At 39.0% G+C, this 23,756-nt stretch overlaps 1 protein-coding gene across 1 annotated transcript in view; it reads right to left on the bottom strand.

Moving 5' to 3' along the window:
- CNTNAP2 (contactin associated protein 2) overlaps positions 1–23,756 on the bottom strand; it is a 1,628,923-nt gene that overhangs the window by 908,134 nt on the left and 697,033 nt on the right. Inside the window, exon 4 of the mRNA XM_034761282.1 lies at positions 876–1,023. Within this exon, the coding sequence (XP_034617173.1) occupies positions 876–1,023 (148 nt within the window). The remainder of the gene's footprint in view (positions 1–875; positions 1,024–23,756) is intronic.

Here is a 23,756-nt window from a genome sequence, read left to right as displayed (position 1 = left end):
CTGTAGCTCCTGCTGACATTTATGAGAGTTGCATCTGTTTGACTCTTTTTATGAATAGGCATTTAATCCTGATGCTTTCTGACCCAACTAGTATTTTATTTTACCTTAAATGAAACATATATTTGTGGCTTTCACATTTCTGACATTTCTTTGTTTAAAGATTAATGGACTACATTATTCAGATGAGGAATCATAAAAGCCTAATTTGGAAGAAGGAGGGGAATTTGAAGCTATTCTTTTGCTATATTTTGTTTTGAGGGGGTGCCTTAAAGTGTAATAGTTTCTGATCTTAATTTCAGTAGTGTATGCACCACTGCCTGCTAAGGTCTAAGCAGAAAACTGGAAGCCATAATCATATAAAGAATACAAGGATTATCTCTGAAAAATATATTATAAATATTTAGATAATATGAACAACTTTGACAGGATTGTTAGTCACAAATGAATAACTCTTTAATATATCATTAATATCAGTCAATGAATTCTGTCATCTTCCCCTAGTCATTCTCTCAGTGCCCTACATGCTACTACTCATCATGCTCAAAAATCTCTTCCTAAACTGTTCGGTTCAGAATTATACAATAATAGTCAGAGTCTTCTACAGAAACAAAATGCAGATCAAAAGGAATGATTTCGAAGCAGTATCTTTGTGGATTCTAATATAGTATCCCCAGAGGAAGCTCGAACCAGTGATTCAGTTCCATATTTTATAAGGCCCTAGGCAATATAATTAGCAAGTTTGCGAATGCCTTAATATATTTAACCAAAAGGTATATAAGATTCAGAATTTAATGCCTACCCATGCTATAGACCAAAGGTAGTTTGTTTACAAAGAGAAACTAGAGGGGTGAAGTAAATGTCAAGAAAAAACTTACAGTAAGGGCAGCCATAGACCTCAGTTCTCAGCCCAATTTGGCCCTCTCCACTCCAGTCGAGAGGAACTATGCGTATATAGCGGGCTATAACTGGATGCTGTAAATCATGCCGGATCACGCTATCAGAATTTGTATTTCCAGGAAATGCCTAAGGGGAGGAAAAAGAAATCTCTTGTAACATTAGAATACTTCTGTGAGGGAAAAAAATAGGAACAACAGTCTTCTGAGTATTTAGGTTAAACTGCATTCTGGTCAACTTTTCTCTATGCTAGTGAGTGAGTTAATGGATGATTCAATAAACAGCTCTGCGAGTTCTACAGTGCTCATGAAAGATGCCAGATATATGGCATTGGAAGCTTATGTCCTCTTTCTCCATAATAGGTACAATATACCTTATTCTTGGTTGAGTGAATCACTACTAAGGGTGAGAAAGTAGTTCATTCTGTGTCTCTACCTAGTTTTTAGCTTGTTGATTACAATGTCAATAAGCGTCCCAATTGTAGTGATTGTTTTTGTGAAGACATTTATTCACTAGTAACTAGATTGAATACACCAACTCTTTTCACATAGATGGAAATAATTTTAGTTACTAGTGACATGGGACAGATTTGAACTGTTCCCCATTTCAGCTTTATGCTTATATAGCAAAATTTACCATATTTCTGCAGGACCCAGAAACCATACCTTAACTTTGAAGTCTCACCTGTAAGGAAACATGTAATCTTACAATCAACACCTCACCCTAAACAAAATGTGCAATTAGATATTTTGGAAATTGTACTAATCATCATAATCTTGGCTCTCATTCACAGTGAGAGGTATTTTTTTCAAATACTAAAAACTCAGAGAAGGACACAATGGTTCTCAAGTGTATTAATGTTTCCAGAATTAATGAAGTCAACACATCTAGTTTTTTATTTTAGTACCTCTTGGCATAATGATTCATAGCATCTGGCTCAACAGAAAACAATATCTGCTTGTTAACTCTGCTTACATATTTTCTATCTAGTCAGCCCTGGATCAGTCTGTTCATTCACAGCCAGAACTTCACATAGGCAGAACTTTCTTATCTTTCTATAGCTAGCTTTCACTGGAGATAACATGTCAAGCTACTGAACAGGGCAGTCGTACACCAAGGGGAAACGGATAGCCAATTGTCAAAAAGACTATAAACAGTCATTGTTAGTACATTCTTATAAAATTCAGCCACTGCAGCTTTTGCTAGAGAAAAACCTGTATCCAAAGATTCAGAAGTAAACTCAGTATTAATGAATAGGTATTAATTAATTAATATTTTAGTTATTCATATCAATCAGAACACATTCATTCATTTAAAATAGTCTATTGTACACATTGCTATAGACGGTAATATACATAGGGCTAGAATATACAAAATACACACTGCCCAGAATAAGGTCGATAGGACCCATCATCCCTGAGGAAGTTCCAGGAGAAATTCTTCCTTGTGAAAGAATTCCTCCCCCAAATCCCCATGATGCTAGGAGAGCATTTATGCTTCTACACCCCTTGCATGCCAGGCCCATTCTATGCTTGGCATGTCCCTGTCCTCTCCCTGCATCCATTGGGCTTGGCTGTGCTTCCCATGCAGGGATCAGTCCTTTTAGAGTAAATTCAGTTACCACAATTGTGGAAGGCACCTACTGGGGAAGCATAAGGAGAGGAAGTCTTCTCTTTCATACTAGTACCAGCAGAATCTGTTCCATGTTATTTCTGGTTTGTTTTTTTTTCCTTCTGAATTTTAGTGTTTATTTATGCAAATTATGACCCACTTTAAAGCTGAATCTTTCATTTTATTATTTACAGATAATTATTTCAAAAGCATGCCTCAATGTTTTTGGTCTTATTTCTTCACCCACCTGCAATTTTCACCAGGAAAGATTTTAAACATCAAAACTTCTTTGAGACAATTATCTCCACTTCTAGACATATTAAATGTCTAGTATGTATGAATTAATAATTGTTTCAAGGACAGAAACACAAAAGCTGAAATTCTCCACAAATTTCCAAACAGCTACATTTGGTTCTTTTCCATAACCATTTAAAAAAGAACACTGTATAGCTTCAGGATTGTTAGTCAAGAAGAAGGAATAAAACTAACAAATAAAATTAGAAACCTTAAGCATATAGTTGTCACCATTAAAAAGGAAACATTTATCAGTAGTCAACAGGACATTCAAGGATTTAACCCCAAATGTATTTATTGATTACTATAGGCAGGGCTTGTAGTGCTGCCTATTATTAAGGTTGCCTGACCCTTCCCATTATAAGATCCGGTCTTAAATTATTTGCAACTTTGCAAACTAACCATTCAGATCATATTACATGCTGCCAGCCAAAATGGTTGAGTTATTTCCAAGAATAAGTCTAGGGGAAAAATACGTTGTTTGCCCATGTTAAAATATACTGGCAACCTTTTATTTGAACAGCTCTAACACCTCATGCTTTGAAGCAAGGACTTGAAATGTGGCCTTTGTCTCAGACATATGCCTTTTGCTGGCCCTGAAAATCCACCTACATTTGGCCAAGATATCAGCCTCTGAAAAATTACAGTTTGCATCTGCTAAGTAGAGACATTAGATTTTAGCTGCTAAAATTGAAAGATCTCTTCCTCACTAAGCATGCTCCAGCCTGTCTCAACTCCTAATGCTGATCAGACTGCACATATGCCAACCCCACAAAGCAAATGAGCATGCTTTATCCCTTCAGAGGTCCTACTTGTCTAGCAGCATGTGCATGCAACATCTCCACAGAGTGACTGAACATGCTCCAATCCTTGGCTACACGGACAATGCCAGACTCTCTCTCTCCCTAATGGCTGTTCCAGGCCTGGGTAGAGCTGGACACTGGAACTGTGAGCAGGCAGCCTCTCTCTCCTGTGCTCGGAGTAACCCCCTACCTGGCACCCAAGTAGCAAGGAGGAGGAAGCCATCTGCTTTGAATGCAAATGAGACACAAAGTGGACCAGGGAAGAGGGAAAGCAGATTGGGACAAGGTGTCTGATGAGACTGGAAGTGGAAGTGGGGAGAGAGAGAATTGTACAACTGTATCTGGCAATAGAAGATGACGCATTGGGAGCTGGGGCAGAGGGGATGCTGGGACTGGTTGGTCAAGAAGACTGGAACTAGGAGTTGAGCAGGGAAATGGGCAAGGGATAGAGCCAGCTGTTGGAGGAAGCGGACACTGAGATCAGATGAAGAGCTGGGAGAAAGAGGGATAGTTGGTACTAGGAAACCTGGGATGGAACATGGGGAGGGGAGATTGATCTGGCAAGAGAAAGGGGCAGAGGGAGAACAGGAACTGATGGGGAAAGAGACTGGAACAAGGAGCCAGAGATGGTGTGGGGTTTTTCGGGCGGAGACCAAGATTGAATGAGGATCATGTGGAGGGAGACTAGGACTGGGAGAGAGTGGGGTTGGGGGAAGGAAAGAGAGATTGCATGAGGTATTTGGAGGGGAAACTGGAAGTGGATGGGCAAAGATACTGGGACTGAGTGTGGGGAAGGGAGGAATGGGAGTGGGTGGGATGAGATTGGGACTCATACAGCGAGCCCACAAGGGGAGACTGGGACTGACTGGCCAAAACGACTGGGATTATGAAGAGAAGCCTGGGAATGGAGACTTGGAAGGCTAGGAGAGTGGGACTAGGGAAGAGACAGGGCTGGGTCAGGGACAAGTTTGATGTGATCAGGGAGAAGAGAAGGTTCACGGGATGGGCAGAAGAGTCTCTGCCCAATGGGACACTCACCTTCAGAGCCTAGAATGGAGCCCAACCTTCCTGAGTCTTATCATTCATCTGCTGTGAGTAAATATCTGTGAAACCACTGGCAGTGTCCCATGCCCCTCTAGTGCTGGTCCACATACAAGCTTTAAGTTGCTCCATTGTTAACTGAAGTTGCAGAAGTCTGTGCAGTGGATCTAAAGGTTCCAAACCTAATGATCAGGGCCGGCTCTAGGCACCAGCAAAACAAGCTGGTGCTTGGGGCAGCACATTTTTAGGGGCGGCATTCTGGCGCGTGCCACGCTGCCCCTAAAAATGTGCCCCGGCCGCCCTAACTCACCTCGGCTGCTGCCACTCACGCGCCGCTGCTCCCTCTCCCTCCCAGGCTCTCAAACCCGGGAGGGAGGCGGAGACCCCGAGTGGCCGCGGCACACGCGCTGCTTCTCCCTCTCCCTCCCTCGTAGGCTTGAGAGCCTGGGGGAAGGAGGCAGGGCTGGGGATTTGGGGAAGGGGCCAGGGATGGCATAAGAAAAAAACGGGGGGGGGCAGGGGCGCGGACAAAATTGTTTTTGCCTGGGGCGGCAAAAATCCTAGAGCCGGCCCTGCCAATGATGATCCATGTGGGTATCAATATGACATCTCATATTGGAAATTTCCATTTGCTTTATAAAAGGCTCAGAAATTACCCACCAAAAACTTTTTTAAAAGAACATTAAGATCACAAAGCTGAACGTTAGGAAATGCCAAGATTAAGATTGCTCATGAAACCTTATTTCAGCCCCCTTGTATGTATGTCTTATGATAGAGTCTCTAATTAAATGGTCAGATGCTATTTTTTTCACAAGACCCCTACCTCATTTGGTGCACCCAATGGACCCACTCTGGGGATGAATCAAGGTCGTATAGTAAAAAGACTCTGTTGTCTATAGGACTCCTGCCTCATTTGTTGGAGAAGATGGAAGGTAAACAGTGAATGAGGCAGAGGACTGCTGGAAGAGAAAGAACAGGCACTTGAATGCTGCCTCAGACCATTTGGATCCTACAAGAAAATAAGAGCCACCATACTGGATCAGACCAATTGTCTGTCTAGCCTAGGATCCCGTCTGCTACAGTGGCCAGTACCAGAGCTTTGGGGGAGTATACAGAACAGAGCAATTATGGAGTGATCCACCCCATCTCCCCACTCTGCTTCTGCAGTCAGAGGTTCAGGATTGCCCCAAGCATGGGGCTGCATCCGTGACCATCCTGGCTAATAGCCATTGATGGGCCTATCCTCCATGAACTTATCTAGTTCTTTTGAACATATTTATATTTTTGGCCATCACAACATCCCACTGCAATGAGTGCCACAGGTTAATTGTGTTGTGTGAAAACATACTTCCTCCTATTTGTTTTAAACCTGCTACCCTGTTAATTTCATCAGGTACCCCTGGTTTTTATTTTGTGTGAAAGGGTAAATAACATTTCTCTATTCTTTTTTTTCCACACCACTGATAATTTTATATACCTCTATAATATTCCCCTTTAGTCGTCTTTTTTCTAAGCTGAGCAACCCTAATCTCTTTTTTAGTCTCTCCTGCTATGGAATCCATTGCATACCCTTGATCATCATGGCTGCCCTGCTCTGAACCTTTTCCAGTTCTACTATATCCTTTTTCAGAAGAGGTGACCAGACCTGGACACAGTATTCAAGGTGTGCCCCCCGCACCCCAGATTTATATAGTGGCATTAATGATATCCCTGTCATTGCCACAGAGTTTCTATGTGACACTAAGCAAGTAACAAAGCATTTTTTTCACAGGTGGTCACTAACTGTATGTTCCTCGTGTTTTGACTTGAAATCCTGGGGGGTTGATTTGCAAAGTACTGAGCAGTCACAGCTGCAACTGAAGTCAATGAGAGCTTGTGCCATAGAAAACTCATGAGGAAATGAATAGTTCAGTTTTCAAACAAGGGTTTGAATAACATGCTCTAAATCAGGAATAGGGCCAAACATTGAACAACGAGGTGAAAACAAAATATCCAATAGCTGCTCATGAAGTGAGCACTGTGCATTCTGTGCACTGAATGAGGCAGGGGTCCTGTGGGGAAAAAATAGTATGTGATTAATCACCATGCATCATTAATACAACCCCCTGTGTCATCATGAATACGTACAAGGGGGTTGTATTAAGGCTGCATAGGCAATCTTAATTCTGTTATTTCATAACTTTTGAGTTCTTGACTTTGCAACCTTGGCAATCTTCTTTAAAGATAGTGTATTTCTGTATAATATAAAGTATGGTGGGAAAGTGTGGAATCTCTAATATATCTCCATGAAACCATTGGTAAAGGCTGACTTTTAAAATCAGAACTACTGAATGTGACTCTCTAAGTCTATTACCTACCGGGATACAAACCCTTTCAAAAACATTTGGGGCCCAACCCTGAAAATGCTAATTACCAGGCATGCTGTTTATTACTTTGAGTTGACCTATTGAATGCAGCACTACACTCAGTAGCATTTACTGGATCAGGTAAATAGACATGAGCAGCAGAGAATAGGGTAATGCGGGGGTGTCGTCAGTTTCCCAGATAATTAAAATGCATTTAATTTACTCTCAGCAGAACAATATATTTTTAAACGCAGCCTTCATTTAGATAAATGTAGTACAGTAATGCATGCTCTGTGGATAATGCAAACAGCAGCCTAAATCCATCTTCACAAGGCTGAAAAATCAATTTACAGAGACTTGTGAATTATATACCGTTGCTGTTAAATCTCCATTTCTGACTGAGATTTGTACATGGGCTTAGAAAGACAGGTTTTCATTAAAAAAAACCTGAATTTATACAATTTGCAAACCTTCATGTTTGCCAAGGTTAAACAGTTTAATAAAATTTAAAATTATAATTCAAACCAATGTTATTGTGGGTTTTTTTTAAGGGCAGCGAGAATTGGACTATAAAATACATAAGTGTACACTAAAAAAAACCTCCTGTAACTTTTTCTTAAAACCTGAAAATATCTATGGTACCTGAACAAGTTGTCCAAATTATTAATCTCAAAAGCACACTGAAATCTTTAAAGTCTGTGTTAACATTGCCAGAAATGTGCCCCTCGTGAGCAATTCAACCTTTCTTCAGCCCAAAGAGTTAGGAAAAATTACTAAGGCAGCAGTAAAGGCTCAGCTGGTTGTAAACCAAGTAATACAGTCTCAGCAGTCCAGTCCTTAAATCCTCCCTTTTGCAAACTAGGCCTCTGCTCTTATTGGATTCAAAGCTCTTCAACATGTTTCAACTCACATCACAATGAAAAGATTGGGAGCTGGAAGCATTGTGTTGTGCCTGATTTAGGAATTCTGGGGAGCACAGCCGGGATATTGTTACTGTGACACCTTTGCCAACAATGCAGCCTGACTATCTTTGCTGGCCAGTGTGAAATGGGGTATGGCCAGGGCCCCACCACATGCCCAACTATTTTGGAAATGCTAGTTGCTGACAGTGGCACTAAGCTTGCACATACCTGTGGTTAGGATAATACATAGTCTGTTACCATGTTTGGTCTCTGCATGAGTGTGCAGAGTGGGACGACTACTTTTACTTCCTTTTTCTCTCTTGCACACCATGTGTAGTTCCACTGGAGTTACGCCTGATTTACAGAGGGGTAAGTGAATGGAGAATCAGGTTGTGACCCTTTAATATTTACTACTGATCAAGTGCTGTACTTAAGTAAACTCTTTACATTGCTGAGCATGTCATTCACAAAGCTAGAGCATGAAAAAAACAATGTTCACTTTTCCTAAATCTTTATAAATTGTGTTACTCCGAAAGTTCTCACAGTGTTGCACCACTGGGGAGAATGCTGCTTCTTAGCACTTTGCATTTGCTTCTTCTTTGCATAGCAGGTGGGCATGACAATCAGGGTCCAGACATTCCAAGGGGGAAACAGAAGGTTTAAGCACCAAAAAAACCCCACACCAACAGTTAAACCAAATGATTGCATGCTGTTTTTGTACTATAAAAATATACCGATTAAGGTCTTCTCTGAAAGATTCTAATGTTCACTTACTAGTTGTTATGAGATATGCATACAGGTTAGGTTTCTGAATGCATGTATGTACAGATATGTAGAAAATTGTAACTGGACCTGTGGTGCGACGTCAGCATCACCTCACAACAGGATGGGGAAGCAATCGGGCAGAGAGGGGCTACCTCTCCAAAAGAAAGAAACTGGCTTCAAGCACCTAGCCATTTGTCCAGACGGGGGGGGGGGGGGGGGGAGAACAATGATGAACCATCAAAGTAAATGGGAACAGAAAAGAAAACCCCAATCTTAGAAAATTAAGAAAGGAGAGAGTTTTCCCCATCTATAGTGACTGAATGTTCAAAATGGAAGAGGTTTGAACTGAAGAGCATCCAGAACCTGGAGGACAGTCTCCAAGTGGAAAACACCCTGGGAATGCTGAATCCCTCCTATAGCTAGGAGGTATCCTGGGAAACTGTTTAAGGGAATAGGTAACTCTTATTAGAAAAAAGTACAGGAGTACTTGTGGCATCTTAGAGACTAACAAATTTATTAGAGCATAAGCTTTCGTGGGCTACTGCCCACTTCTTCGGATGCATAGCCCACAAAAGCTTATGCTCTAATAAATTTGTTAGTCTCTAAGGTGCCACAAGCACTCCTGTTCTTTTTGCGGATACAGACTAACACGGCTGCTACTCTGAATCCTATTAGAAAAGGTATTTTATCTAATATGAAAGAGAAAGGCCTGAGGTTGCAACTTGACATTCATTTTTTGTGTAATTTGTATATGTTTGCTTTCCCTTACTATTTCCTCTTTGAATGTGTGGTTTTTATATTAAATAAACTTTGTTATTTCCACTCGAAGCAGGTCTCTGGTGTGCTGTGTGGAGTGTGTGCGCCAGAGCGATCTTATAACTTGGCGGTTGGTTTCACACCTTCAGGGGAGATGAACCAGAGGGGAACAGTCTGAGTCTCTTGTAGTTAACTCAGGGAGGATGTATTTGGGGAGATCTGCGACTGGAAGGGCTGTTAATGTCACCCTGAAAAATGAAACTAGGCTACTGAGAGCCAGGGAGAGACCTTATGCTTGTGGGCAGGCTTCTGGTATCTGGGTGTTGAAAAATAGCTGCACTGAACAGAAGTCCCCCAAGTTACAGGACAGGTGATGATGGAATATATTACTGGTCTGCATGGACCCCAAAATGTCACAGTGGGGAAAACCAGTGAAATTAAAATAGTAGAAGAAACACATTTGACAGTGTTTCTACATTGCTCACCTGTTAAAAATTGGCCTGAAACAGAAACCGGACCACCTACATCAAAACTTCTCCAAAATTTGGGGACCATTCAGATTCAGATTTGATTTCACATCTCAACTTTGCAGGTCGGGGCCATCGTTTAATAATAATACAAATTTTTAAAAAAATGTAAATGCAATAGCTTGTGAATTTAAATAAAATATTGCAATGCAGCAAAAGTGCTGTAGGTAAGTAAATTTCACAAAGGTCAGATAAGTTTAGTAAGTTTGTAAATGAACTATAACTCTGCTCTTCTGGAAAAAAAATGCATTAAGGTATACATTACTATTTTACATATCCACAGCAATTTACATTCACAACACTATTGTGGCTAAAGAAAAGTGAAACAAGATATGGAGGTCTCATTCCACCATCCCAGTGGGAGGAGAACTGGTGGAGAATGTTACTCAGCATGTCTGCACTACAAATTTAAATCAACCTAACTTACATTGGCATACAGCCGCCACAATAATCACATCACTTGTGCGTGTCTACACTTTGCTCCTTGTGTCAGCCATGCACATCCTCACCAGGAGCCCTTGTACTGATTGTACCGTCAGTGTGGGGCATTGTGGGATGACTTCTGAAAGCCAGCAACTGTTGATGTAAGCAATGCAGTGTCCGCACTGACACTGCATCAACCTAACTACATCAACGTTGACTCTACGCCTTTCCTGGAGGGGGAGTTATTAAGTTGGTGTATTTAGGCAGTTATGTCCGCGGGAGCAAAATATTACTGTAGACACTTACATAGTTAATTCAATGTAAGCTGCTTTGCATCAACCTAATTCTGTAGTATAGACCAGGCCTCAGACACTTAATGAAGCAGAGCAGGAGCTGCACCTCCCTCCACCACTTATTTTAGTTTCTGGTGAGAAGTTCCCTATCTCAGTGTGTGACATATTCAGAGGCATGGAGTGCGTATACTTGAATATACAATCTCTCTGTGCAGCAGTAAAGGAAAGAAATGATAAAAGACAAAAACACCCTATCACCTGTGGGTGAACACTTTTCACAGAGCGATCATTCTCTATCTGACCTATCAGTCTTCATCCTCAAAGGAAACCTGCATGACACTTTCAAAAGACAAGCCTGGGAGCTTAAAATCATAACTTTGCTAGACACTAAAAATCATGGACTGAACAGAAACACTGGATTTATGGCTTATTACAGTTATCTCTAACCCATTAACCCTCCTTTTTGTCCTATGACTACAGGGGTTTTAACGGGCCATTTCACCTTGAATGGTGCCTTAGAATAGTGGCTCTCAACTTTTGTAGCGTACTGTACCCCTTTCAAGAGTCTCATTTGTCTTGCATACCCCCAAGAGTCACCTCACTTAAAAACTACTTGCTTATAAAATCAGACAAAAATTTTTAAAAAGTGTCACAGGCCACTATTACTGAAAAATTGCTCACTTTCTCATTTGTACCATATAATTATAAAATAAATCAATTGGAATATAAATATTGTATTTACATTTCAGTGTATAGAGCAGTATGAACAAGTCATTGTCATGAAATTTTAGTGTGTACTGACTTTGCTAGTGCGTTTTATGTAGCCTGTTGTAAAACTAGGCAAACATTTGGATGAGTTCATGTATCCCCGGAAGACCTCTACATACCCCCAGGGGTATGCGTACCCCGGTTGAGAACCACTTTAGGATACGTGCTAACTCCTTGTGCTAAACTATCTAGTCAATCTTGTATTTAGCTGTGACACTCTGAGTACCTTTCCCAGAACTGACAAAGAGCTCTGTGTAGCTCAAAAGCTTGTCTCTCTCACCAACAGAAGTTGGTCTAATAAAAGATATTACTTTACCCACTTTGTCTCTCTACATTTTTACTGGCTTTTTTTTAACAAGAAAACTATTTATGAACCTGGACTTATGGAAAATCTAATTTTTTGCTGTATTTTGGTATCTGAACGCTACCTCCCATGTTATTGTGGCCTCATAAATATCTCCTTAAACCAGAAACAAAGCCTATTGGGGTTGGAGGAGAACACTGATAAAAATACAATACTGAGATATTTTGGTTCTTATGAAACACAAGGTTGGGATTTTCAAGAGGCATCTCTGATAAAACTGGATGAATTTTTTTCACTGGAACCTTTTCCCAGCAAAATAATGCAGATTCTGCAACACCAACATTTTTCTCAAATTTGTTTTGATTTTGCCATCTTGTTTCAGTTGAAATCATGGGCTTGTTTGCCTATCAATGTGAAGAGAGAGGAGATCCAATTGCTCTCTACCAATAAATCATGGGTAAACACAAGGAAGGGAGAAAGGCTATTTGTGATGAAGGACAATGTTGGCACAAGAATAAATGGGTATAAACTGGCTGTGAATAAATTTAGACTGCAATTTAGAAGACAGTTTCTAACCATCAGGGGGAAAAGTTTCTGGATCAGCTTTCCAATAGGAGTGGAGGCAAACATCCTGACTATTTTTAAAATACAGCTTGATAAGGTTATGAATGGGACTGTATGATGGGTTTGCCTGCAATAGCAGGGGGACTGAATTCGATGACCCAGGAAATCTATATTCCTGTGAAAAAATACAGAACACACAAAAACCAGACAAATCCCAAATTCCAAAAAAGTTGAAATGTTTTGTTTTGACATTTTTAAATGAAACATTTCCATTTTTCAATTCAAAATAACTCTTTGTTTCAAATTTTCCTTCAAATTTAATAATTTTTTTAAAAAAATTAATGCTTGAAAACTAAATGCATTTCATTAAAATCTTTTCAAAAAATAGTTTTTGGTTTGGCTCCAAATGACTTTTTTCCTCCTGATTTTGCAGAATTGCCTACAAAATGAAAAAAGTCAGTTATTGACATACCTCCCCCTCGATTAGAGCTAAGTGCTCAGTTTCCACTGAATAAATTAGTTGAATGGTTAACTCCACGAGATGCCTTTGAAAATGCATGAGCCAAAAAGCGAGAGATGAGTGGGTGCAGAAAAGAGATACAGTAGCCAGTGAAGAATGAGGACAGTGAGCCAGGGCCAGAGGAAGAAAAGCTAGATAGGAAAGAAAGAAGGAAGGACGAAGGGATGCATGTGGAAGAAAGAGCAACAGGACAGAGATAAAGATGGGAAAAAAGAACAGAAAACAACAGAAAGGATAGTAAAGAAAATGGTATTGAGATGAAAGAAGAAAAATAAAGAAGAGAGAGAGAGAGAGAAAATGCTAAACGTGAAGGTGAGTAAAATGGCCTATGTGCCTTTCTTTCCAAATAGAACAAGGGCATCCTCAGCAGTGTGTAATTTCTACAGCGCCCTTCTCAGGGTGCTGTACCATAATAGAAAAGCAACGCTCGAGTGCAGTTAATAGTTTCAGTAAGTGGTATTCCTTTAGCTTTCCCTGGAATTGAGAGACTAAAAAACTGTATTTTCAACATGCACTGAATCCCATCTCTGGGGCTCACGATTACATCATGATTTGGTTTCCTCTGGACTCAAGATTGATACTGGGAGACAACTAAACGTTCTGATTCTGACCATAACATTCTGTTGTGAATGTGTAGATAATGGGCCCGATTCTGCTCCTACTTACACCTGTATAAAAGCAGCATATCTCCATTGATTTCAGTGTCGTTATTCTGATTTACACCAGTGCAAGGCCTCGATTCAGCAAGGTATATAAGCACATAGTCCCCATTGATTTCAGTGAGACTACTAACATGCTTAAAGCTACACACTGATTAAATTCCTTGATGAACTGGGTCCTAAATTAGAGAAGAACCAGGCCTTGAATAATTTTAACTGTAAAGTACTTGAAAAGTAAAAAACCAGAGAAGGATATTAATTAAGTCAATAAAAGTGTCTCAGGCACTTATGCTCACATCACATCAAGTTCAAATGGCCTTTGAACCCAATATGCTGCCACGGAGTCACTGCACGTAGGAAATTTTCTAACCTCATGTTGTATAACCCAGGCAAGGTATTAACAAACTTCAACAGAACTTTATTTACAGTGGAAATCTCTTACCAAGCTGTAACTGCACACTCTGTAACTCTCACTCAGCCTCCTCAACTGCTCCCCCCTCCTTCCTGTTTCCTGTCCTTTCAGACTCCCACCAGCCAGTGCTCCCAGTTCTAATAATCACATGCAGTACCTAAACACCACACCTCACTTTCTGCTATACAAGAGTAACCTTGAAAACTGTTAGTTTAAAACACTTGGCTGTTTTATTCCCATACTTTGCTCTCATCTCAAGGTGAGCTCTGCATTGTATACATTTTTAGCCACAATATAAAGAAGTTTATTGCATAATCATATTGTATCTCTTTTTTTCTACCTAAGGAAAATGAATGGCCAAGAGTTTTCTTCTTCTCTTTACTGCTTACACATGTCTTCCAAAACATCCTTAATATACATCAATATGACTCGTTCCGTTATTCAAAAGGTTACTTGGAATTTTTCAAGTGGAACCATGTTTATAATATGTCACTTCAACCTCCCTATTAAATCCGGTTAAGTTTACTGTGCAGGAGCCTGGAAGCTATTTTCAACTACAAATTCTATCTTTGGATTAAAAACACGCTGTGATTGTGCAGTTCAACGACCTAAATCTAAACAACAATCATGATTGGGTCAACAATACATAGACATTACTCATTGTCCTATACCCAGTTTAAGCTTCCTAGCATGATTAATATATAATAGATATATATTTTATATTCATGTAATTGTTTTCTGTATAGCAGCACAGAAGGTCTCTACACTCAGTCAGAACTTGATACCATTTAAACGAATGGGAGTTTTGCCACTGCCATAGGAGCTTCAATAATCTTTAAGGACTACATTCTGCCCTCTTCTTATCATGTATAACTCCTACTGACTTCAGCTGCATGCATTCAATGACAAACAAGACACTTTAAAAAGTTTTAAAAAAGATAAAGGGGGCTAGGTGGGGGAGAATATGTGCAGGTATCAGAATATGAAAAACAAGATATAGCACTGTATTAGTAATTCAAATATATGGAAACCCTATATTTTTACATATCCTGCAGGACAAAGTATACATTAGTCAATTTTAGACAAATTTGTCATTAAAATTACCTATCTATACATGATTTGTGGTATTAAAATCCCAGGCTGTGGTTCAAACCATCTCGCCTTGTTATGAAGTTTCATTTCAAGGAAATGACTAATATTAACTGGATGTGAGCTGCTAAACAATTGGTGTTTTACATTTCTTCTCAATCAGTACAGTAGAGTATTATCTTTGTTTAATTTACTTGGTGTAATGAAGCATAAAGCTAAAAACCAAACAACCTCCCTCAGCCTTCCCCAAGATTGAATTGCTTTCTTTATACTCCAACATCCTAATTATTCATGCCTTCTAAGCTCAGGAGCATTACTGAGCATCTGTGTATTTTGCTAGGAAAATTATAGTTATTTCAACTGTGGGAAAAATCTATGACAGTTCTCCCTTAGGTCACTCTGGACTAGCTGGATGCCACCTGAGAGGGTGCATGTTTGTGCGCTGTTCTCTTTACACAACCACATGATCTTTCTGTTCACAGAAACTTCTTTAGGGGCAGGAAAAAGCATAGGGAATATCTGGAGAGAAATTCCTTAAAAAAATAAAGAGATATTGTTTAAATAGCTTCACTTCAAGGGATGTTACAGAAGGGAGAATAGTGAGCATTATAAAAATAATCCTTGTTTCTCAGGGCGGCTGGCTATGCCCAGGGACACCTGTGATCAGCCGCATTCCAAGTGATGTTAAAACCATGTAAAGAGATCTACCCACAAGAAAACCCACTGAAGTTAATGGACCTCTGTAGGATGCTGGACCGGATCCCTTTTACAGGATAAACACCATATACAAAAGGGGAGTGAGCCCTTTAAAAGGCAAATGCCTTGCCACTTTAATTGCTTCTTCCTTTATTTGTTATACAAAGTTTGTTTTTTGTTGATTCGAGTAAGCAAGGTCATGAGTCTGACTGGTCAACTTGGTTTTGTTGGTTGGTTTTTTGGTCATTAATATTATAAAAGATTTTGCCATTCTCCATTTTTCAGTGGTTGGGGGTTCTATGCCATATCAAACTACTGGGAAGTCCTTTTCCTTTGGTGAAGGCATTGGGGTTGAGGGTTGTTGCTTATTTTTGTTACTTGCTTTGGCATCATTATTTGGCGTTGCAATTTAAAGCTTCCTTTGGAAGACATACAGTAACCACCCTTTGCAGCAAAACACTCTCCGTTTCTATTATAATCATAATTATTTATATTGTTGTTATAATTATATATAGTTATTTTCATTTTGAGGGAACTTGAGGTAATAAGTATTTTCTTTTTCCAGCAGGGCTTCCTTTCACTGGAATTTCCCTCAGAGGAAAAAGCCTAACGCTTCAATCCCACACCCCTGAACTCTAACAGAGCCCCAAGTCAGTGAATGGGCTCCATCAGGGTTCAGGGGTCCACCAACATGGAGCTCGATGCAGAGTCAGGGCTTAAGTTTCTAAATGGCTCCAATAAAAGAGAAAAATTCCTAAATTCTGGCCCTGGGGTATAATGTCACACTCTGGATTGGTTGGAGTCAGAATGGGAATGGTAGAGTCTGATTCATCTTCTACTAAATATAGAAAACATTGGGAGTTTTCAATAGTTATCTATGAATATAAGCAATCCCCTCCCTTCTCTTTCAATAGATTTCTCCACTCCCCCCGCCCGCCCCCCTCAGTTTATAATGAAAGCCAGCCTACTCCACTAACCTTTCTTTCAAGGTAAAACTTCCAAGTGGCTATTTTCTTATTCTGTTATTTTGAGTGACTCAAACTTCTTCAATACATCTGTTAGTCTTAAAGGTGCCACAGGACTCTCTGGTGCTTTTCACAGATCCAGACTAACACAGTTAGCCCTCCGATACTCAGAATTCATGATGGCCAGTTACTAGTTTCAAATTGTTAGTCTTTTAATCAATAGTTCATATTTTATTGAAATTTCTAAGCTGGCCTATTAGCATGTTCTGACTCTCCTCAGGCTGTCATGGTGAGACAAATGGACTTTTGACTTAGTACATTTTCGTGGGACTGAAAATGTTCTTGTCCCATTTGAAAGGATTTGTCACAAGGATACAATTGTGATTCAAAATTGAAAAGCAGAAAGGAGAATAATGTTTTCTGGTTTCATTTATATCATGTTGTATGATTGTTTAAAATTGACTGGGATAAACTTTTGCAGCATCTTTGGATGATAAATTAACTTTGAGGAATGTAGATTTTTTTTAAAAAAAAAGAACATTTTTTCCTATTTTTTAATTCTATTCTATTCAGATTTGTTTAAGTTAGTAGTAGTGTTTGATGAGCCTCCCAAAGATGGGAAATAGGGAGTGAATAATAACTGTGTAATCAGCTGTCTTAAGTACATGTTCAACAATTTTAAAAGCAAATTAAAATATTTAAAAATAATTAAAAATAATTGAAACCAGATAGAAATGTATCTAAATCCATCTTGTAGCTGTTTTTTCTCTATATAACTTTCCATGATTGTTTTTATTAACAGAACAAAACAAATATATTACCAAAAGGGGTCAAACAAAGGCAAATAGGTTTAAACAAAGGGGAAAAAAATCACCTAACTTTTCAGTAAAGGTCCAGATCTTCATCTGTGGCTGCAGAGCTCATAATGTGTGTGTAGTACAAATATGGCACCCCCAATCTAGTTCTCAAAGATAGGTTAGAGCATCCTAATTTTGACAACCTCTGGGGGCTGTTACAGCAGCCAGTCATTTTCAGGGCACAGGGAACCCCTGGCCATTTCTCCTTTCGCATAAACACATCTCCTGCTCTGGAAGCCATTACATTTGCTCTAAACCCTAGCAGATCTCCTAGCATTGGTATAATCCTCTTTTGGCTTCTATGCTGACTTTGGGCCCGACATGTGGGGAAAAGCAGCTGCAGTGTAGTCCAGGATGTGGGCCAAACACTCCAAACCTATTACAAATATGTTAGACATCTGTGTAAAGAATGTGAAACCTTTAATAAAAACCTATACTGGTCTGAAGCCAGTGAGGATAAAGAATCACAACTCTATGAACTTTTTGTTATCTCAGAAAGAATACATGGAATAGGAGATTTTATAATAATTGCTTCAAACTGATATTATTGGGCAAAACTCCAGATGTACATATATTTTGAGCATAATTTTATAAAGCACTTTTGCCTATTCTTTGACTTGCATTTTAAAAACTGGTCATCTTTCCAGGAAGATGAAAATGGTTCTGATCATGGTTATTTTGAAAAGACAACAAAAAAGGTCATAAGAATGTTTGATAATGGAAAGCATTGGGTAACCTAAATATAGGGATTGTTACCAGCTCCCCCCTATAATAAGGGAATTTCATACAGTTATCTTCTGCTATCCAAAGATAAAGATTCTGTACTCTAAACAGAACTGCATAATCTCTCTCTTGCCAGTGAACTATTTTTTTTCTTGGTCCACGGTCCCTAAAAGAGAGGGTAATTTGGCTCTCATCACTGAATGGGTTTGACATCCCAAGTGCAGAGCAAGACTAAAAATGCATTACATGACTCTGAACACTAGAGGAAGTTTAAGAAAGAAATCAACAACAGAAGGAAAGGAGATGATGGAGCTGTTATTTCTGTTTGCTCAAATAAAGAATTAAGTTTAATCCTACAGCTTTCTTCCTTACTCCATTTTGCTACCATTCTCGTCAATTGTTTCCTCTTTGACAGAGCTAATACCAATAAGCAATTTTAAGTTCTTGGGCTACAGCGCTACTTTCTTTTCCCAATTACACAAAGCAAGAGATTCTGGGGATTCAGAAATTAAAGTCTGATTGTAAAGCTGCCCTTTAGGTCAAGTGGCCTGAAATGAGTGCTAGCAGCTGAGGACTGAAAGACTTCTACACAAGTCTTCATCATGATAACTGAAAATCCTTTTTAATAACCAGCAAAGGTGTGTCTACTTGATAGAATGGATGAGGGAGGGAGAGGAGATAGAATGAGGCTAATGATACATTTATGAAACTGGAAAGGACTTATCTTGCATTCTGATGTCAGATGTTGCCAAGATTTTCAATTACCTCAAAGAAATTATTTTTTTCTTAAAAAACAAACCAAGCTATCCTTTATCAGCAAATCTTCATGGAGAAATTAAATAAAGAAAATGTGCGAGTTTTGGAGGGCTATCATAATTAGGTTTCATTCTTAGGGCTTGACTCAGCCTTCTGGGGACAATTTTACTTCCTTTGTTGCAGCATGGGGAATTGTACCCCTAAAAGGATTCAACCTGGACATGGAGCACGGATGATGGTGCCACCACTGCTTTCCATTGTGGTTTCTGCCCAACGAGTGGAACTTTAATTTACAGTGGAGGAGATGAACCCATCAGGCCTCACTCACTCTCCTCTCCACTGTGCCAGAAGGCTGCACATTAGCCAGCAGAGTAGACTGAGGGAAGGCCATGCTGTTTCCCACTTCCTGGTGAATTTTCCACTATTGCAAGCAATCAGCCTGGCCTCCCCCAGCAGATTCCAGGCAATGAATCAAGTCTAGTCATTAATTGCATTGCATATAGAAAATGAGAGGGGGGGGTGCAGCATGCATATCGTCTTCAACTTTATTTACAATATGTCCCTCTCAAATCTTTATAAGTGCACCACCATTTTTTTCTCTCTGTGAATCATCTGTTAAGTTTATTGCACCATGACATCTATTCAGGCATAGCAAGACAACGTAATAATTTCATATACAGCTAAACCTCTCAAGAATTGGACTTCGATTTCAGATGCAGCTAGAATCTTTGTTTAACTTAAACTGACCATTTGGGGAAAATAAACTACCCCTTAAAACATGCATCCTCACATAGAGGTGATTTACTGGAAAATGTGTTAATTAAAATAAGAGCCAGTCAGTTAAAAGGCCTATACAATTAAAAACATGATGACTTTTATACCAGATGACTTATTATTGGATGTTTTCCAGATGTATTGTAACAGATGTTCTTACAAGTAAACATAGCAGAGGATATTTAAGGTCACTGCAAAGAAGAGTTTTGCACTAGCTTGAATCAGGGTTGAGGGGCTACTAAATAATCTTTTCCATATTTAATGTCTATAGCCAATTCATTTAGGTAGCGTAGAGGGGACAAATGGGTATAACTGAGGTGGAAATGAGCCCAGGAAAACTCAAGAAAAGGCAACTACACTTCATTCTGCCATATTAATGTACAGCTTGTATTACCCTCTCCACCTCAAATGCACATGTGCTGAGATTGACAAGTGGAAAGGGACACAGCCAGCCAGAAATAGAAGGAGATTTCAGATCTGGTGGTTAAGGCACTAAACTGGGACTCGGAAACCTGGTTCAATTCCCAGCTTTCTCCATGATCTTGGACAGATCACTTCACCTCTTCGTGCCTTAGATCCCCACAGAGATAACAACACCTCCTTAATTCACAAGAGAGAGAATAAATATGTGCAACATATACTTTAGGAGGGACTCTGATTTTACTGTGAGGAAAGCCATACAATATCAACAGTTGATGGATCAGCCACTCTCTCTGGAAAGATCCTTTCATATCTCAACACCTCCAAACACCCTCAGAAAATAGTCACAGAATGTAATGGTGTTGATAGCAGCTTTGGTTTCCCTTACACACTATGTGAACTCCCCACCTTGGGGAGATTCACTTGAGCGCATCTATGGAGTTAGAGATCTACCATGCATATGAATGGGTGCACTGTAACAGAGACAAATGCACTAATAGTGCTTCAGAGAGAGCCAAGAGCTGGTGACAGCACCGCATGCTTAGAGAACGGAGAGGCACGTGACAAAGTGGAAAAGAAATATGGGCTGAGATAAATAGAATTTTCTTTCTTCCCCCTGAGGATCTTTGGCCTTTGCATAAATGAGATCACACTCTCTGCCCCTTTGGCACCTCCGCTACTCTCCTTCCCTGACCAGGGGATGATGAGGAAAAAAAATCTGGACCTCAGAAATAGATCTTAATACACAACTACTCACATCCTACATGTATCTACAAAGGAGTGTAACATATGACTCTACTATTACATGGATGTTCTCAGTTATCATTCATCTTTCCTTTGCCATTCACTGCATGTGCATAAAGAGTGTTCACTGCTTTCATGTAGTGGCTGCAAAATTATAAAGCAAGCTTTCAAATTTTATTGCACTGTTATGCAAGGAAACATGCATATACCAACCAAAAGAAAAATAATAATATCTGTAAAAGATATAATCCCCCATATCCCATCATGGGAAAAATGACTTGCAAGCACTTCATAATCAATTGACTCTAAATGCTCATGCTTCCAAGATGTATAACACAAGTTAAAATTAAATTTAGGAAGTTTCTGTTGCGTGCAAATTAGGCCATTAAATCATTTTGCATTTCATTTTATGTATTTTCTGTTATAAATTGGTAAAAGCAGATAGGGACTATTTGTCTCTTGAAACCTAGTTCCCTAAACTGTCAAAGCAAACTACAAATGTAATATTTGAGTAAATGAAGGCAATCCGATGTATATGAAGATCAAACAAGCCACAATGTAAAGAGTGATTATATTTTCCCCAGGGTTTTGATTGATGACAATGAATATGCTAAATATTTGAGATTTTAAAACTGTGTGTGAGTTGTTTCAAATATTGGTGTAAATAGTTACTGATTTATCACTAACGAAGTAATCAATGACATTGTGTATTTCTATAGATATACCATCTCATCTATTTCCTTCTGACTACATTTCAGGGAAGCTACATATGTTAAATTATAAATATTAATAAATAATAAAATAATAATGCTTATTGGAAAGAATTGCTTGATCAGGGATGTTTTTTATGGCTAAGACAAAGGTTATAAATTTGAAGGATCATAATCCTGGCTCTGCCACAGACTTAATCTGTGATGATTACCAAGTCACATGACTCTGTGCCTCAGTTTCCTCATCTGTAAAATCAATTTATCTACTTCCTTCCCAGCAGTATTGTGAGGTTGTGTTCATTAGTGATTAGAATGAACTTTGAGATCCTCAGAGGAAGGTGCCATGGAAGTGTAAAATACTATTACCGGTATATAAAATTGGGAGAAAGAGCAGACAGTGGGGTGATGAATTCATCTACAAGCTTTGTGGTGTATGTAGTGAGTACAGGACTTGGGGCGAGAAATTTGTGAGTTCTAGTTCTGGCTCTGATGTATGACCTTAGATTTGATTTAACATGTTTGAGCCTCATTACTGGGATAACACATGCCAACCTCAAACATGTTTGTTGAGAATTAATTGGTTATTTGTACAGTGCTTTGCTTTCATCTCTAGAGCCTTTGGTTCCATATCCTTGCTCACTTTACAAAACAACTGACATAGATTCATAGATTTTAAGGCCAGAAGGGACCATTATGATCATCTGCACAACACAGGTCATAGAATTTCACCCAGTAATTTCTGCATCAAGCCCAGAGTTCCAGTTTAATCTATAGCACAACTTTTAGAAAGCTATCCATTGTTGATTTAAATATTTCAAATAATGGAGAATCTCTACATCTCTAGGTAAACTGTTCCAATGGCTAATTATTCACACAAACATTTGCATCTTATATCTGGTCTGAATTTGTCTACCTTTACCTTCCAACCATTGGATCTCATAATGCCTTTTGTTGATAGATTAAAGAGCTGTTTACTATCGGAAATATCTTTCCCATGTAAGTACATGGCGAACTATGACTAGACATCAATGGCTAGAATTCCACATTACAAATTACACATAGTTAATCATTTGCCCAAGAAAAATCTAGGATTAGGACAATGTAGGAGAAATGTAGATTAGCACTGAAGCAGCTTGCATGGTGCCTGACTGTATAATGACTGGCTCGCAAGGTCTAGCAAAATCTGTTTTTTCTCAACACCCATTTTTTTTTTGTAAAAAATCATTTTTCCCCACCGATATATCTGCAAAATCAAACCAAACTAGTAGCACATCTTTTAATTAATCTTTTACTGATTTCCATCTCATAGTGTGTTACTTCTTTAATCATCAGGAAACAACTCCCCTTTTAATGTTTTCAATTACTGGTCTTGTACCATGTATTATAATCTGGTTTGGATTGCTATACTGTATAACAGAAAACTTTCAAGCTATCTCCACTGTGCTTCACAAATTCAACTGTGACTTCACTCAGAATGACACAGGCAATGTAATCACACAATAGTTATCATTTCTATTTTAAAAGCCCTTTTTCACTCTATGTAAAATACTACCAGTTCAGATAATCTGTGTCCAATCCAAACTTATTGCTCTGAATAACTGTTGTACAAATGTTAAATATCTGTCCTACTAGGAAATCTGAAGGTGCAGTGAATATCCAGATTTTAGGCAGGATGCCACAGAAGTTCAATGTATGTTTGAATGGGGATGTATTTTTCTAACACCCCTTTTCACACTCAAACAACAAAATCATTTAGCTTTGTTGGTCCAGGTTTTCTGGGGGAAACAGAAAAGGAAAACATTTTAGAGAGGAAAACAAGATGGAAAGAAAGCAGCAGCGACAGATGCTTTCTTTCAGCAGCTTTTCATAAATTCTTCTGGGAAACCAACTCAGTTTCATTGAAGGGAATGAATCAATGGCCCTTCATATGAAGGAAATCAATTAGAAAGTCATTACCTGAAAATTAGCACTCAAAAACAAAATTTCATTTTAAATCCAACTGGATTATGTGTCAGTATTAAGATGAATTGCACTTGAATTGATGTATGCGAAATGTTGAACATCCTCCAGCTGTATAAAGCTTAAAGAGCGAAAGATTACAGAGAATGTTTGCAGATACTATTGAGTTTATTATTTTGCAA

Source organism: Trachemys scripta, chromosome 2 (assembly GCF_013100865.1).
Source record: "Trachemys scripta elegans isolate TJP31775 chromosome 2, CAS_Tse_1.0, whole genome shotgun sequence".
NCBI lineage: Eukaryota > Metazoa > Chordata > Testudines > Emydidae > Trachemys > Trachemys scripta.
Note: the sequence above shows the minus strand (reverse complement) of the source record. Positions and strands in the feature narration are given on the sequence as shown.